Genomic DNA, 16,606 nt, shown 5'->3' on the forward strand with positions numbered 1-16,606 from the left:
CTATCTATATGTCTATCTATCTATCTATACATCTATCTATCTATCTAACTGTTGTTCGCTCCAGATCTCTCAAACGTTGATACATGGTTCCCATTTCTGTCTACTACAAATGAAACTTACTTGGACGTCCACTACACAATCACAGATTATTTGAGTTGATGTCAAATGCAAAGAGTTACGTTATAATGAGCTACTCCAGTACTGACGTGAGTTGTATCCATAGTCTGTATATATGAGGTGGACTTAGTCATCCTGATGTCACCCGTTGGCTTGTGGACTGATGTTTTGAAGCCTCTTATAGTACTCTTATATCAGTCTGCTGCAGCCCTTTCCCTGCTGTGAAATGTGCAATATTATTCTTTTGTCATATCACATCTTCATACTTATATATTGCTTTTCATGTATAGGTTTGAATGGCATGGCTACCTACAAAGCCACCTTGATTGCAAAGTCTCTTGAGTCAATATATTTAAAGCTCTCAGAATACACAGAATAGATCAACATCCTGAAGGCGTCTTCTTAAAGGGCCAGTGTGTGAGATCTAGTGATGTGTGGCAGATAGCAACCAACCGAAGCTTGCTCGGGCTGGCAGTAAAGCCGGCCCGAGATAACTTTTGTAACTTGACGTGACTGTCACAAATATTTCACTGATAAAAACACTATGTTCATGTCTATAGAAGGACAAATCACTTTAAAATGCTTTCGAAACATGAGGTCTTAAAAATCTACATTTGAGTAAATATTTTGCAGCCACATCAAATTGTTTACGGGATATTCAACCTTTGTTTCTTTATAATGCATTTAATACTTGACTTGTTTCTTTACAGTTCTTGTACAAAGGGAATAAAGTAGTCATGAATATGAGATATGAGTTTACTGAGAATTACAATCCCTCCTCTCTATTGTGGAGGTTGGTTTATGAAGTTTTTGCCGGGTACACCTACAGTCTGTTATGTTCAAAATGTCCCAAACAGAGGAGAAGAAGGCCACAGAGGAGAAGAAGCAGCCCCACCCCCCCTTTGCTGTCTCTTTCATCAGCAAGCAGGGCAGGAATCAGCAGGTCCAGGTCAAAATCAAATCAAAAGATATTTAATAACTACAGAAGCTAAACAGTTGCAAACTGAACACACTATTAATAACACAACAAACATATAAATTCCATGAAAGTGAGGCCCCATCCGCACCACACGACAGACAGGTATGTCTGCCCCATGGTACCGAGGGGGTCTGAGCGTCTCCTGCAATTCGAAGAGCCTTTGTCCCTCCAAAGTTACATTTCTCAGCTCATCGATCAGCTCATTGATTGGCTGAAGTCCAACAAGCCCCTCCTTGGCCCTTGACCTATTGTTCTGATCTTAACACCTCACCCAGCCACTTCCCAACCCCCGCTCTCAGCAAATTCCTCACAAGTCTGTGGGCATATCTCTGAGTTACACTCGTCTTTTTGATTCTCACAGATCATTTTGTTTGTTCGCCCTCTGGCCTTTCTGAGAATAATGAGTAAAACGCCTTCGTCTCCGTCTGCGGAGTCTCACACTACGGTGGCAAGCGTGAGTATAAACAAAGCTTAAGACAAGGTAACTAGGGTTTTTATCTGTCATTGTACGACATGGTTGCACAACGAAATTTATATTGTAGTCACAATTTGTTACGTAGGAAAGAAAAAAAACAACTATATTATGTATGGAGGGTGGAGGATGAATTAAGGAGTCACAGCCAGAGGAAAGAAGCTTTTTTGATGTCTGGTGGTTCGGCAGCAGATAGTGCTGTATCTCTTACCCGACGGCAGCACGGTGAACAGGTTGTGGCTTGGTGGGTGTCTTCTCTTAATATCCCCTCATAGCTCTTCTCACCAATATCACTGATGCTCAGATGGGTGCGAATCAGTGGCGGGCCGTCAGGGCCTGCAAGGCCTTCTCTGCTGGCCTAAACAGAATCACAAAGTTATATCTATTTTATAATTTAATAATTTTTCTTAAATACACTACATGTATTATAATTTGTAAAAATATTTTTCCCATTATCTTATCTTCTCATTGCACAGCTCCTGTCTTCCTCAGTTGCTCTGCTTCCAGTGCAGCTTGTTTTAAGTGGAGCTTTTATCCAATCAGATTTCACCTCTGTGTCTCTCGGTAAGAACAGAGGCAGAGGCCTGCAGACTCTGAAGTGCATTCAGTGCAGTTTAAGTGAATGGGGACGATATTGTTGATTGTCATAGTGTTCAACCAATCAGATCTTTAGTTTGACATGTTGGGCGTATTCTTTGAGGTGTCAGCACCTGCTAGCCAGCCTATAATGACGTCAGCATTACATGCCGCTCAGTGTCCATGTGTAGCTCTGCCGCGAGGTGCAGTGTGCTGTGATTGGTCAGTGGGCAAGCACGTGACTATCGTGAAATGAAACTTAACAGCAGAGGCTGTTGGGTAGTGAATCACATCACGTGATGCAGCTCAGCCAATCAAATATGGGCATTCTGACCCGAGTGAGATGTACCACACACCATGACACAGGGGGCTGAGACGAGGAAAGACACTGCAGAGCAGTACGTTCAAGCTGTGAAAGTAAAATCCTATGATAATTGCTCTGGGTTGCAGCTTGTCATTAAGGAATGATGGTGGATCCCACAGCCAGACCAGCTGAGAGCATTATGTTTTCCTGAATTTAGGCTTTTGCGTTTTCTAAATGCTCTAGCTTTATTCAAACGACTCATACCGAACGGTTTAATACCAGGATGTACATAGTTACAGCCTTAAAAATGAATAATAGCTGTGGTGCCATCATGTGATTATAAGGTGGTATTTCAGCTGCAGGATAGCAGTGAAGGCCTAGGTATAAAATGCACGGCCTGCCACTGGTTCAAATGATGTTCTCGGAGACATCCTATCTTGTGCCTTACACATCCCATGCCACTTTGTAATGTTTGCAGTCAGGATGCAGCATTACCCTCTATGAAATGTACTTATTACTATTTAACCATATCGTCATACCACACACCTTTGTACTTATGTATTGCTGTACATGCATGGACATTGCGTGACATGACTACCTGTATAACCAGAAGTACAGCTCCTATGTCAACATAGCTAATGCATGCAGAAAGTCAATATACAGTGATGTTCAGGATGTCTCTCCATCGACTTTGATATCACACCACACCTTCTGTCCACCGTTCCTTAATTTATAATGTTCATGTGACTCAGCAGTTTCAGTCACCATGCCCGATGTGTTTCAAGTGGGCGGGGCCTATGCACGTCACTATATCGGTACCTAATAATAATATTCATAAAACAAGGAGTTCTATATCATCACCTCAGCCTTCTTCCCTCTTCCTCCCTGTCATCATAAGGTTTATTGATAAGAGATGGTACTAAATTCTACCTGAGCTGCACCACATGGACTAGTCTGTGTATACGGGGGCGTCTGATCTGGTGGATCTATTTCTACAAGGACGGAACAGGAGGTCCCACGTGTGACTGGCTTGATGCTCCTCTTCAGGAGATAAAAGCAGGAGATCAGAGGAGAACCTCCCCCGGAAGGAAGCATCTTCTCTCGGATCATTTCACATTCTGTGCCTTTTTTTTAATAGACATAAAACATTGTTTTGCCAGGTTTCATCCTCACCGAGTAGACCCAGCCTCTGCATCCCCTGTCTCCAGTTTTTTTTTTTTTTTTAATCACCGCACCGGTGTTTTGGATGTGTCGGCCGACCGCAGCGCTGTGCGCGGTGCTGAGCGCCTGTCTCTGCGCGGCGCATCTGTGCGCGGCGGGGAGAAGCCAGCAGCTCAATCACCGACCGGTCATCGGTAAGATTCAGCCCCGTGAACGGGCTTCTGTGTGTCCGTCCGTCTGCACAGAGAGAGATACACTGTCGGATTATGATTGCTGTTATGTAACTCTAACCGAGAACGTTCGAGAAAAGGTGTGCGTGTGTTGAAAAAGAGAGAGAGAGAGAGAGAGAGAGAGAGAGAGAGAGAGTCCGTCTTCTAGCTGCTTCTATGAATGCACAATTTAAAAAATACCGGCATCACAAACCAGCTCCCTAGAGTTGTAGTTATTATCGCCATTCAATAAAATGACACACGCCAGATGTCCACATCTGTATTTTCAATGTTGTGTTTCAACACGAAAAAAAATACCCCAAAAATATGTGACCTGCAAATACCGGAAGTATTTCTTATACTTTTTCTTGCTAGAATTCTTTTTTTTTCATGCTTTATTTGTCTTTGTGTCTGTCTCATAATTGTTAGGGTGACTTGTGCAAATGTGTGCTATTACACAGTCGGCCTGTTCAGTAATCCATCCATGTGTAGATCAGTTTGTTTTTTTAAAGATATAAGTCTTGTTTTTTGTCTTCGTTCCTCTCTAGGTGTGTTGGCGCAGGAAAATATTCCAGGAGACCAGTTTGCTCATGGCTCATCATACATTGCGGCATCCTATGTGAAATACCTGGAGGGAGCCGGAGCGAGGGTTGTACCCATCAGGTACAACATCCAGATGTGGAATCTCTCTCATGGCTGTCTGGTGTAGCAGCCAGACTGGATTCAGCTGTAGTATAGCGGGCTCTGGGGCCACTTTTAGCTGCAGGGTGTTAACCAGTTTATCTTTAAAACATATGTGTGCCGTCATCTTTAAGATCCCATTAAATCCAGTGCATGCATTCCCAGGTGCCCGGGTTTCAACATATAGTTAGGACCTGCTTCATGTCTTCAACTACAGTTATTTAAAGTTTGAATCCTTAAGATTTAGGGTCCTGTGGCACGTGTAATTCAATCCTCCAGAAAACACTCTTGTCTTGTAGACAACTTTAACTGATTACATCCAGTCTACCCCCAGAGACAGATACAATGCATTCCCTGTGGCTGCTTCACAAGTCACCTCAGTGGGGGGAGGGGGGGCTTCTTCTGGCTGGTTTCTGGGCCCAAACACTTTGCATTGTGATGTAAACCAGCAGATAGTTTTCCCTTTGTGTCTCCTTTAATGGGCTATTTCCTTCGACAAAACGTTACAAAACAAAGAAGAGAGCCCATGTGGTTCTCAGGACGAACAGAAGGGCTCAGATTACAAAGTAGATGAGTTCTCAACGAACAAGAAGAAAGTCTGAATAAATCAATTTTAAGGCTTTTTTGGTCTCATGCTTGAAACAAATATATGGCACGACCATTTACTTTATATAAAGGATATTGGTTCATTAGATAAATCATTGATAACATCCTTGTTGTATATTATGATACAATGACAAAACAAAGGCCACTTTAGGAACAGTCGAACAATTAATACTCCTTTAATCTGCTCTAATCAATATTTTCAAATAACAATAGATCAAATCACTGTGTAATGTATCGGCTTTTTTCGGTCACCAGAATCAATCGCACAGAAGAAGAATATGCTAACACCTTCTCCTCGATAAATGGGTGAGTACACTGGAGTTCTCTTGTTGTCATCGCAACAGTTTGTATTGGTAAGTTTAGCAATGTCTTTATCTATTACGGCACAGTTGTCGATCTTTAATGTGGTCAAAGGCTTCAAACTGCAGGTTTTGGAATACTGTGCAAAGTGTAAATGTATATAAACAGCAGATTTCCGGCCACTGCTTTTCTGCTGAGAGAAGTTGTGCATTTTACAACAGAATATTGTTCAAAGCTGTCAATGCACATCAGTAAAGTCCCATTAGTTTGGATAGACGCTGTATAAGTCAACTTACAGTTATTTGCATTACATAAATAAGGAAACATCAATGGTCTATGGCTTCACTCTTTTAGCTGTGTATACTGTCTTCACGTTCTGTAAAATGTAAGCGCATATGTTGCACTCATCACGAGTCATGTTTCGACACATGAAAACTGTCTAAAGGTGACGTCAGTGATGCCGTAGGCGAGATTTCCACTCCTGTACAGCCTAAACGTAAACAGTGTGTTTTTTCCTCAGGTTGCTGCTGCCGGGAGGAGACGTAGATCTTCAAACGTCGCAGTTCAGTCGAGCAGCCAGGATCTTCTACAGACTGGCTCTGAAGGTAAGATATAAAACATCTGACTCGTTCAACTGACTGCCGAGTAGGGACGGGCACCGTTGGGATTTAATCAATAGTAGTGCTCTTATCGGTTCTTATTGATTATTTTATGAGAAGAAAAAAACGATTAATTAAGAAATGATTCGACATTATTCTTGTATGTAAAAAAACTATTTCTTGAAATACATTTGCAGTCAAACAATTACCTCAGTGATTATCTTTCATTGATTATCACACCAAATCACACGAGTACAAACACGACGCTGTGAAGACAAACTAGTCAGCGTGATGGCGTTTCGTCGTCTTATTTAGACACTTGTTGGCTGCCGCCTTTTTAAAGACACAAAGTCGCTTCAAAATGTACAAGAAGGGTAATTTATTGACGTCTTTATGTCATAACAAGACGTTATAGATATTATTTCAGACTGTTGGAGCCACATTGAGCCTCAGCTGTACTTGGTGTGCGGCCATATGAGATGGAAGCACTTGGATCGTAGGTGTAAGTAGAGTTACATCGCTCCTTCCTCGTTGATAGATTCTCATTCCTCACTCTCCTGTCCTCTGCAGGCCAACGATGCCAGGGACTACTTCCCTATCTGGGGAACTTGTCAGGGCTTCCAGCAGCTGTCTGTCCTCACAGCCAACAAAAACCTGCTCACCCTCACCGACACCAAGGCCGTGGCTCTACCTCTCACTCTAACACCAGGTATTCTTCTCTTCCTGTCCTCTGCTCTATTTCTTAGTTATTATTCTTCAATAGCCCCCTTTCTTTATGCTGTTTTCCTCGTCACGGGACGTTTACACTTACCTCTTATTCTTTTTTTGTCAAGCAAACTTTAGAGAGAGTTAATATATGCTTCACTCAAATTTCATAATAGGCTGTTGGTGGCAGATAATGTCTTATAGAGATGTATTTAAAACATCAACTAGTTTTAGAGTCTATGAGAGTCTATGGAGCAGAACCAGATAGTTGTCTGTCACGGTTTGGAGCTGGCCGATGCTACGATATCATTGGCCAGTCAGCATTTGAGGGGCAGGACTCAGCAAAGGGTCAACTGAGACAAAACCCTTTTTTGATTGTGGCCACAAGTTGGAAATTGACTGAATCGAGGAAGTCTTTGTGAGTTTTTTAGTTACATATGAACACCTGTTGCATCCTCACACGTATGAGATCTTAAGAAAAGTTACTCCTTTTCGTGCGGTTTTCCTACGAAAGTCCAGCAACGCGTGTCGTTACGTACAAGCAGTCTTTTCAAAATAAACTTCCTTCTTCACAGGAAACTACTCAGTTAGGTTTAGACAACAAAAATACTTAGTTAGGTTTAGGAAAAGATTGTAGTTTGGGTTAAAAGGGTATAGAAGTACGAAAGTTACGTGACAAATACATCAACTTCTCTTTTTACATGCGGGGAACAAACAGCAGCCTCCTGGCTGAAGGATCGCTGGTTGTTGCTCCCTGAATATATAGGAATCCTTTTATTTATGACATTTTAACGTTGGATTCTCTTTATAGCAATCCTCCCTTTATAAGAAAGTATATCTAATATCACCTGTTATGCTTAATAATAGAAAGTATATCTAATATCACCTGTTATGCTTAATGTGGGACAATCAGGTTAGTTCTCAGGTAAAGGAGATGTGACGCCTTTTTATCTTTACTGAATTGTTACACTGAGTTTGTTGTACGCGGTCACTCTAGTTATCTCAAATATTTCTCACATCAAATAAATATTCTCTAGAAATATTAATTATTTCAGCATTATATTAACTATAATATTATATTGCATTTCTTCTAAAATTGTCCAGTTATCTGAATGACTGACTTGTATTTCTTTGATTTTCACACTTAGGGAGGATTTCATTTACTGAATTCCTTCTTGAAAATTACTAAAAGAGCAAAGATTCCTAACTTCCAGTAGCTACCAAACTGTGGTGGGTATTCGACCCACAGCGGTATCACTCATGGTGCTCAATATGGTTAAATGTGGGCGGATCCCATGCAAATGAGCCTGAACATTGCTCTCCTTACCCTGAAATCACATGTGGCTAGCCTTTATCTCTGACCCTGCTGTCAAATGACTTATTCCAATTGTAAAGATGTATTAAACAACCCTTTCTAACTATCATTAAATGTAACTTACCTTCTCCTGTGTTGTGTGAACTGCTTCTCCGGACCTCCTGCTTCGCCACAATCCGGTGTCCGTCCCCATTAGCGGCCCAGTCCAGCCGTCTCTTCCGAAGTTTCCCCAAAGACCTGCTGCAGTCTCTGGCCGAGGAAAACATCACCTCCAACTTCCACAGCTGGAGTCTGTCTATGCAGGTATTTTCTGCCGTAATTCGATGATAACCCAAAATAGTAATCATGAACGAGGAAGTAAAAGGGCGGCACAAGCACACACGGGGGCTGGTGGTAGGCAAGGTGGATGGGTCCAACAAACAGTGATCCGTCAGCCAGAAGGCCGCTGTTCATTCCCTGATTGTTTTCGGAACGTCAAACAGAATGCAAAACACGCTTTTACAGCACAGAAAGTAGGTGTGGTGGCCAAGTGGTGAGGTGTTGGTTTTGTAAACCAAAGATTATGGGTTCAACCCCCATCCATACCTGGTGGTATCAATTTCTTTGTGTTATTAAATTAATCACATCAATCAAAGATCAATTCATTGAAATGACAAGCTCCATATCTAGTTCATAAGGAGCTTGTCATTTCAAGCAGTCAGTGATCATTCATGTGACATCACAAACATCAGGTTTTGAGTGCGGCTCAGTTCAGGCTGGTCTCTTCCAGCTTTCGTAGCATAGCCTACAAAACGTAATGCACTTTGGGATATTCGTTGATATCCCAAAATACTTTTGTATGTTATCCACGTAATCATGAACGAGGAAGTAAAAGGGCCGCAAAAGCACACACAAGGCTGGTTTTAGGGAAGGTGGTTGGGTCCAACAAACAGTGATCCATCAAGCCAGAAGATCTCTGTTTGCTCCCCGATTGTTTTCAGCATGCAAACCACGAAGTTCTGAGGCGTGGTGGCCAAGTGGTAATCCAAAGATCATGGGTTCAACCCCCATCCATGCCTTATAAGGAGCTTGCACATCTCCTTGTGATCCTTAGTTGATGGATTTGAGAAGTGAACTCTACTATGATGTGTCCGCTATCTTTCAGTGAGAATGCTGTACGATGTGATCCTAGCAAACGAAGCCATGAAAGCCAGTTGAGCGAAAGCAACATCTGCGTACAAAGCACCCTGAATATCAGGGAAAAACAAAGTGGTATCAGCATGATTCAGATCTGAAGTATTTGTGACTAGGTTCATGCTAAACACTGTTTAGAAGTGGGCGTGGTGGTCATGGTTTCAACCCCCATCCGCACCTTTGATATAAGGAGCAAAATATTAAAACTAACTGTGATACATAAGTTGAATGTTATAAATGTCTCACGTAGGAGTACTGATTCATAGCACCACACTCCACTGAATTTGACCAAATTGTTGAATATTGTTTTCTTTATTTTCTATGCAGAAGGAGCAAATTCACTTCAGGGCTTCAAAAACTATATTAATATATTTAAGTCAAGACCTAAAATCTCTGCCTTTGAACCAACAGAACTACAGCCGAAATAGCAAGCTGAAGAGGTTTTACAAGGTCCTGTCCACTAACAATGATGGGAAGAAAGAATTCATCTCCACCATGGAAGGTACCATTACTCCCTGACTACTTTGCAGTTTAAATGTTGTATTATTTCATGTTGTTCACTAGTGCACATGATACAACAGATAGCTACTGTGATTTCAACTAGATGGCACCATCACCTCATAACTGAACTGGTGTTTTGAATAATGATAATAATGAGGGTGATGCTGATTATTCTGGTTCTCCTCAGCCTACCGCTACCCATTTTATGCAGTGCAGTGGCATCCAGAGAAAAGCTCCTATGAGTGGGTAGATAAACCGGGCATGATTCACTCCACCGCTGCTGTAGCAGCCTGCTTCTACACTGGCAGCTTCTTTGTCTCTGAAGGTAACGTGTGGTACCTCTACATGCTTTTATTACCCCAGCTTATCAGGTTGTTACTATTTATTTCATAGCAGAATATATCCAAAATACTAGGTCACTGATTTCACAGGAATTTGATGGAAATTAGGCCGTGGGCCACAAAGATCTGATTAGTTTGCTACATAACTCCTGATGCAAAACAATAACTATTTACAATTAAAACTATGTGTTAAGACAAATCCATCATTGAATGATTTCTGACGATACAGTTATTGCTGTTACTGTCTGTTTTTACAACGTGATGTGGCTTTTAGTACCTTTTAAAGTACTATACAAATTAAATGTGTTATTATTATCTTCATCAGCAGATGGAGTTTGACGAGTTCTATTAGAATTTCAGAAGGAAGCAGCAGCTGTAAGTTTCTTAATGCTCCTTTTTTTCTCCTCTCTTTCTTCTTTCCTCTCTTTCTCCCCTTCAGCCATGAAGAACCGGCACCACTTCTCCAGCCCCAAGGAGGAAGAGCGAGCTCTCATCTATAACTTCTCTCCCATCTACAAAGGCACTGAAGCCATCTTTGTGCAGAACTATTACTTTGATTGATTGACAGCAGCGAAGGCGAAACGCACTCGGTCAAGTCACAATTTGTCATAAGTGGAGGAAGTTTAAAACAAACATCAAGTCAGTAATTAGCAGCTAAGCGTAGCTGATTAGCACAGTTATATGAAATGCAGAGGTGCCGACAGGACAGTGATGAAATGAAGTGATGAATGACACAAGAAGTAAAAAATAAAAAGGGATAAAGCGAAATGATGATATGATGCTGTCTATCCAAATCACCTTAGAGTGTGATGATTTGTTTTTTTAACGGGGTTGTCTGACCTGCTCAAAAAGTGACAGTAGTAACATTGAAGGGACTATATTCTACCTCCAGTTATTTAGGTCCAATAATTCAATTAATTTAAACTAATCATGATAATAGTGATAGACACTTTGTGAAGAAAAATAAGATACAATTTCAAATATCCGATTGTTTAATACACCAAAAAAACTCATCCCTGTGTGTTTAAAATGCTTTACTGGATGCCTCTACTGGTGTTTGACACTATTACATTTCATCCGTCTCCTGAAATCAACCACATGGGGATCAACATTTAAAACCACTCAAGTTGCCTCAAGTACGCAATCCAATAATTTCCCAAATCACTGCCAGTTTGGTTTTGGTATTTCCTTTGTTTTGTTTCTGTCCCTGTAAACATGTTTCTCTGGCTTTCTGGAGACAACGTAGTCAATAAAAATCGTCACCTCAGCACATAATGTTGGTTTTGTTTGATGAGAAACAAGTTCCCTACGTTGAGCACCTCCTGTCTACAATTAGTTTTTTATCTCAGAGTGTGAATAATAAAACAAGAACATGATACCTCTGACAAATGAGACACGAACTAGGCAGGCTGTGCTTTTACAGCATTCGTAGTAAAACCTAGGAAAAGTATGTGATCAACCATGAACCAGGAAGTATAAAGCAAAAAGTCTTACTGGGATGCAGGACGGGAGGTGAAGGTGGAGGCGTCAAATAAACACTGGTCTTTCCTCCAGGAAACCAGCGAGCAAAACGAGAAGTCAGCGTTCGTTTATTTGTCACGTAACTTAAGTAAAACGTTATTTTAACCCACACCACAATCTGTCCCTAAACCTAACCAAGTAGTTTTGTTGCCTTAAGCTAACTAAGTATTTCACGACATATTCCTAAACCTAAGCAAGTATTTTACGATCTTTTTTCCTAACCTAACTAAGTAGTTTTGTTGCTTTAAACTAACTAAGTTGTTTCCTGTAATGATGGAAGTTTATTTTGAAAAGACCGCAATCATGTAACCATAATATGTGTTGCTGGACATTAGTAGGAAAACACACAAAGAATGAGGAGTAACTTTTCGTAAAATATCATATGAACCTTTGTAGGATACATTTAACTAGGCGTGCCTCAATTAACATCTCAATCTACAGATGCCACTTTAAAATGAAATGTTACTTCTAACCAAAACACAGAGTTTTACAAGATTACAAACTGCCCAGTGCCCTATTCCTTCCTCCTTTATGTATTATTGTTATCCTACAGTAGTTCTTCATCCCTCATATGCAGTATTCAGTGCCTGCAAACGAGAAATGAAAGAACTACTGTCATATTTTCATGAAATTAATATCAATGATCACAAACCTCTTTAGATGAGTCTTGAGAAAGAGTTCATCTTTACATGATTGTATTCTTGTGTGTCTCTGTGGGCATTTTAACGTGTTTACTCCAAAAGAGTATTTTGTATGTTATGTCGTCAGAGATGCTATATCTCTACAGATTATCAGGTTTTTACATTAAAACATTTGTTTTTCAATTTTACAGTCGGCAGATTTCAGTAAAGCTAAATAAATTACATTCTCATCAAACAAAGGGGTTAAAAAACCTGAAAACATTGTTTTCTCAACATTGCTGTTTATGGGAAAAGTGGAAAAATCTGTTTAAAATTAGTACATTTTGAAATGTAACCTTGAATGTTTAATGCTGTGGCTTTTTGTTCATCAGTCACCATTCTAAAACCAGTAAACCAAACCAATGAGTTTTATCAAACAAATAACTTGATTTTTATTTTTCAGTCTGGTTTAAACGATCTTGTGTCACCACAATGGAACGTTATGTTAATTGCTGCAAGAAAAGTCATCCGGTGAAAAGTACAGCCAAAGTAAAAATGAATGAATAAAAATCCAATATTTCCTGTTTTTGTTTTGTTTTATTAATAATGAGTCCTACAAACTGAAGTATTTGTCCAAATCCTGCTTTACAGCATTTTGTATTACATGTACTTGCTCAACTCAGTGGTTTTACACACATTGATTGCACAGCTGATTGCTAAGGTTTTGCTTGTTTGTTTAACCATCCGATGGATAATCAGACGATAAAGGCAGTGAAGCAAAGCTCAGTGCTTCTAATAGCACCTTTGTTTCCTCTTAAAGGAAGAAATCTGCAGATTAACTGTAAATCCCAACATCTGTCTGACTTCTAAAAAGAGTGAAATTAACACAATTCACCTTCATCCTGCTACAAAAACAACAGCTTCAACACGTCAAACGCCACTTTTCAAAGGATTACGGTCTTTGCTGTTTCCACTTTTGGAAAGCTAGTCACATGTTAAATCGACAACATTTGTTATTTCCAATCTCTTTCCAAACTGTGATTGGCATTTGACCCAAAGCAGCAGTAACATCATTTGTTTCATTTTGTTTCTTATTGTTTCTTATTGTATCGTTTCGTTTTGTATCTCTTTGTTAAGTATCTTATCGTATCGTGACGCAACGCATGAAAGCATGAAAGAGCATGGAAGTCAGTGCCGGAACTGACTGACAGATGTGGTTTAATTTTTAAAAATGAAAGATTTTATAGAGTAAATCCACCTGGGTTCCTCACAAGTGTCACGGCATGGTAGCCAAGTGGTAAGGTGTTAGTCTTGTAAACTAAAAATCATGGGTTCAACCCCCATCCGTGCCTGGCTTTTAAACACATCAAAATCTGTGTGACACTTTATGGGACATCAGGAACGTACGTTATGGTCGCACTCCAGTGCAAGCTGCTATTTGTTGAATAAATCTCAGCTCAACACTTGAATAAAAGCAGCTGCTTCACGCTCTGTATTTGCTATGTAAAAAACTCCCCCCATAGCATCAAGTCACCATCTGTTAGTTTGTCCAGACAAGTACGCATCAAATAAAGTGTTTGTTGGATCGTCAAACAGCAACGAAAACCTGCTTTGCAAGGAAAGCAGCACTAAGTGGAACTAAACAAATCCCCGAACATCGTGGCAATGAGACACCTCTTTGAAAGTGCTTGTGTGAGGGCGTGGTGGCCAAGTGGTAAGGCGTTGGTCTCGTAAACCAAAGATCATGGGTTCAACCCCCATCCATGCCTTATAAGTTACACAGAATATTAAATTGTTTGTCTTCTAAAAGGAACCACATCAATACATCCATCCATGTCTAGATCAAAAAGAGTTGTCATTGATCCTTTATGTGACATCAGAAACATAAGTTTTTGAGTGAGGCTCAGTTCAGTCTCGTCTCTTCCAGCTATAAGTCATAAAACTGCAATATTATAAAAAAATATGTATGGGGACCATTTGTGACAATGAAACAAGCATAACCTGATTTTGTGGCGTGGTGGCCAAGTGGTAAGGCGTTGGTCTCGTAAACCAAAGATCATGGGTTCAACCCCCATCCATGCCTAGAAATCAAGTTCTTTGTGATCTGAAATGGGAAATTCTACCAATAACAAAGTGCTTTGTTATGAAAAACATGCAAATGCTTAATACAACAATTGTTGCGTCTTGTTCTCCTCAACCTAAAGCTACCCATAAAAACAGAAAGTTATATTTTGAGCACCGGTACCGTGGTATTAATTTAATTTGGCCATACATGGCTGCTGCTGAAATGTGTCATCTATAGAGAAAAGAGACAGATTAGATCATTAGACATAGTAAACCCTGGTCACATCCTGGAGGAGAGACCATACAAATGACAAAACAAATTTATTTCCTCCCAACCCTAAAGTCTAACCGAAATTTAGGATGTTTTATACTCTAAAATAGCTCACAAACAATGACACAAGATCTCTACCAACTTAAACACAGAAGGTGAGGGTAAGCAAGTAAAACCAGTGAAGAGCAGCTACTGTCTGTGAGGCTCTTATTTTATCATCTCTGCTGACAGGAAGTGGTGAGTCGTATTGTTGTGAGCTGACTAGATAATGAGAAAGTGTAAAGTCCAGCCTGCAGCTGTGTGAACAGTGAGTTTGTGTGGATCGACATGGACGAACAGAAGAAGAAGAAGATTCTGTGTGTGGGTCTGGTGTGTCTCGACATCATCAACGTGGTCGACAAATACCCAGAAGAAGACACAGACAGCAGGTTAGCACAAACAGCTGGTTAGCACACAGGCTAATGCTAGTAACAACAGCAGGTTGGCACACAGGCTAATGCTAGCACCAACTGTTGGTTAGCACACAGGCTAATGCTAGCACCAACTGTTGGTTAGCAATGCATTGCCCCGGAGCAGGTTATGTTCGAGATAACAGACCAACGCGTACAGACGCGCTGTCTACTGACCAATCAAAGCTCAGTGCGCGGTGTGACGAGTGGGTTTCGCGCGCTCACGGTCCCGCAGATTGAAACGAGGTGTGGTATTTTATTGTGAAGGGGAATCCACGACGTGATATTTTATTCTGAAGGTGCTTCTACATCGATGTGAGTGTTATTCTGATTGATCATAAACATGGCCACTTTAATAAATATCATTCAATCAATTATCAATGATATCATATCCCAGCATGCACCTCTGCGGATTAATGCTCTTTGCTATTGATTCTCGATGTTGCCTTTAGGAAGTGAAACGTGTTTTCATGTACAGTCTTCTTCAGTGATATTGATCGTTGATGCAGTGATGTCATCCCTCTCTGTACCTGTGCAGGTGTTTGTCGCAGCGCTGGCAGCGAGGAGGAAACGCTTCCAACTCCTGCACGGTGCTGTCGCTGCTCGGAGCGCCGAGCGCCTTCATGGGCTCTCTGTCTGCCGGACCTGTGGCCGAGTGAGTACCGATCAATGCGTCCATCAGTACATGGAGGAGGTCTCAGGGATCAGGTCTAGTTCTAGAAACTACAGAAACTACACAAGTCCTTGTTTCCTCGTCTCCTTTATCTCTCCTCATTTCCACGTTTTGTCTCTTTCTTCTTGTTTCCTCGTCTCGTCAATCTCTCCTTGTTTCTGTGTCTCCTTCATCTCTCTTCCTTGTTTCCTCTCTCTCTCCTTATTTCCTCCTCTCCTTTCTCGTTTCTTTGTCTCCTCTCTCTCTCCTCGTTTGCTCTTCTCGTTTCTCTCTCCTCATTTCCTTAATCTCTCTTCCTTTTTTCCTCTCTCATCCCTTGTTTCCTTGTTTCTTCTTCTCCTCTCTCCCTCTCTCTCCTTGTTTCCTCTTCTCCTTTCTCTCTCATCATTTTCTTCTCATCCCTTCTCTCTCCTTGTTTCCTCGTTTCTCCTCCTTCTCTTTGTTACTTGTGTCCTCTCTTTGTTTCAGTGTATCGTTTTCTCTACATTTTTCCTTGTCTCCTTTCTCTCTCCGCATTTCCTTCTCATTTCTCTCTCCTTGTTTCCGCGTCTCCTTTCTCTTTCTTTGTGTTTCATTGCATCCTTTTCTTTACATTTTTCCTTGTGTCCTTCCTCTTTCCTTGTCTTCTTTCTCTCCCCTTGTTTCCACGTCTCGTTTGTCCACAGAGATCCTCAGTGAGGAGGAACTTGATCAGTGTAAAGGGTTAAGACACTGACATGAAACAGTTTCCTGTCTGTAGTTTTATTGTGAAGGACAGAGGAGATGTGAAACAGTTTATTGTCTGTAGTTTTATTTTGGAGGATTTTCAGAAGTTCCATATCGATGTGTCTCTGGTGTCTGAGCACGCTCAGTGTGTCCTTCCAGCCTCTGTGGTCGTCAGCAACATCAGCACAGGAAGCCGCACCATCCTGCACATGAACAGGTGTGTGTGTGTGTGTGTGTGTGTGTGTGTGTGTGTGTGTGTGTGTG

At 41.0% G+C, this 16,606-nt stretch overlaps 2 protein-coding genes and 4 non-coding genes across 8 annotated transcripts in view; all 6 read left to right on the forward strand.

Moving 5' to 3' along the window:
• Positions 1–3,329: 3,329 nt before the first annotated feature.
• Positions 3,330–11,757, forward strand: LOC116387455 (gamma-glutamyl hydrolase). The gene is made up of 9 exons (XM_031854566.1): positions 3,330–3,803; positions 4,367–4,481; positions 5,361–5,411; positions 5,926–6,010; positions 6,575–6,713; positions 8,221–8,327; positions 9,609–9,699; positions 9,886–10,023; positions 10,479–11,757. The coding sequence occupies exons 1-9, from the start codon at positions 3,695–3,697 to the stop codon at positions 10,598–10,600; spliced, it is 957 nt and encodes a 318-aa protein (XP_031710426.1). The 5' UTR covers positions 3,330–3,694; the 3' UTR covers positions 10,601–11,757.
• Positions 8,540–8,611, forward strand: trnat-ugu (transfer RNA threonine (anticodon UGU)). The gene has a single exon. It is a non-coding gene; the product is annotated as a tRNA-Thr (tRNA).
• A 1,703-nt stretch (positions 11,758–13,460) lies between the features above and the next one.
• Positions 13,461–13,532, forward strand: trnat-ugu (transfer RNA threonine (anticodon UGU)). Its single transcript has one exon. It is a non-coding gene; the product is annotated as a tRNA-Thr (tRNA).
• A 345-nt stretch (positions 13,533–13,877) lies between these two features.
• On the forward strand, positions 13,878–13,949 carry trnat-cgu (transfer RNA threonine (anticodon CGU)). Its single transcript has one exon. It is a non-coding gene; the product is annotated as a tRNA-Thr (tRNA).
• A 242-nt stretch (positions 13,950–14,191) lies between these two features.
• Positions 14,192–14,263, forward strand: trnat-cgu (transfer RNA threonine (anticodon CGU)). Its single transcript has one exon. It is a non-coding gene; the product is annotated as a tRNA-Thr (tRNA).
• A 493-nt stretch (positions 14,264–14,756) lies between these two features.
• Positions 14,757–16,606, forward strand: part of khk (ketohexokinase) — a 6,794-nt gene continuing 4,944 nt past the window's right edge. For 2 of the 3 annotated variants that reach the window (XM_031855753.1, XM_031855761.1), the window contains exons 1-3: positions 14,757–14,943; positions 15,503–15,619; positions 16,425–16,559. In XM_031855753.1, the coding sequence (XP_031711613.1) occupies positions 14,843–14,943; positions 15,503–15,619; positions 16,425–16,559 (353 nt within the window). In that variant the 5' untranslated portion in view covers positions 14,757–14,842. The remainder of the gene's footprint in view (positions 14,944–15,502; positions 15,620–16,424; positions 16,560–16,606) is intronic. The other variant, XM_031855768.1, reaches the window with a different exon arrangement.

Source organism: Anarrhichthys ocellatus, unplaced genomic scaffold (genome assembly GCF_004355925.1).
Source record: "Anarrhichthys ocellatus isolate YVR2014 unplaced genomic scaffold, GSC_Weel_1.0 scaffold1, whole genome shotgun sequence".
NCBI classification, from domain to species: domain Eukaryota; kingdom Metazoa; phylum Chordata; class Actinopteri; order Perciformes; family Anarhichadidae; genus Anarrhichthys; species Anarrhichthys ocellatus.

Excerpts from the sequence above, each read along its gene's own strand:
- LOC116387455 (XM_031854566.1), top strand. The coding sequence starts at position 3,695 with ATGTGTCGGCCGACCGCAGCGCTGTGCGCGGTGCTGAGCGCCTGTCTC. Across the intron at positions 6,011-6,574 it reads TCTACAGACTGGCTCTGAAG|GCCAACGATGCCAGGGACTA; the intron begins GTAAGATATAAA and ends TGTCCTCTGCAG. Across the intron at positions 10,024-10,478 it reads CAGCTTCTTTGTCTCTGAAG|CCATGAAGAACCGGCACCAC; the intron begins GTAACGTGTGGT and ends TCTCCCCTTCAG.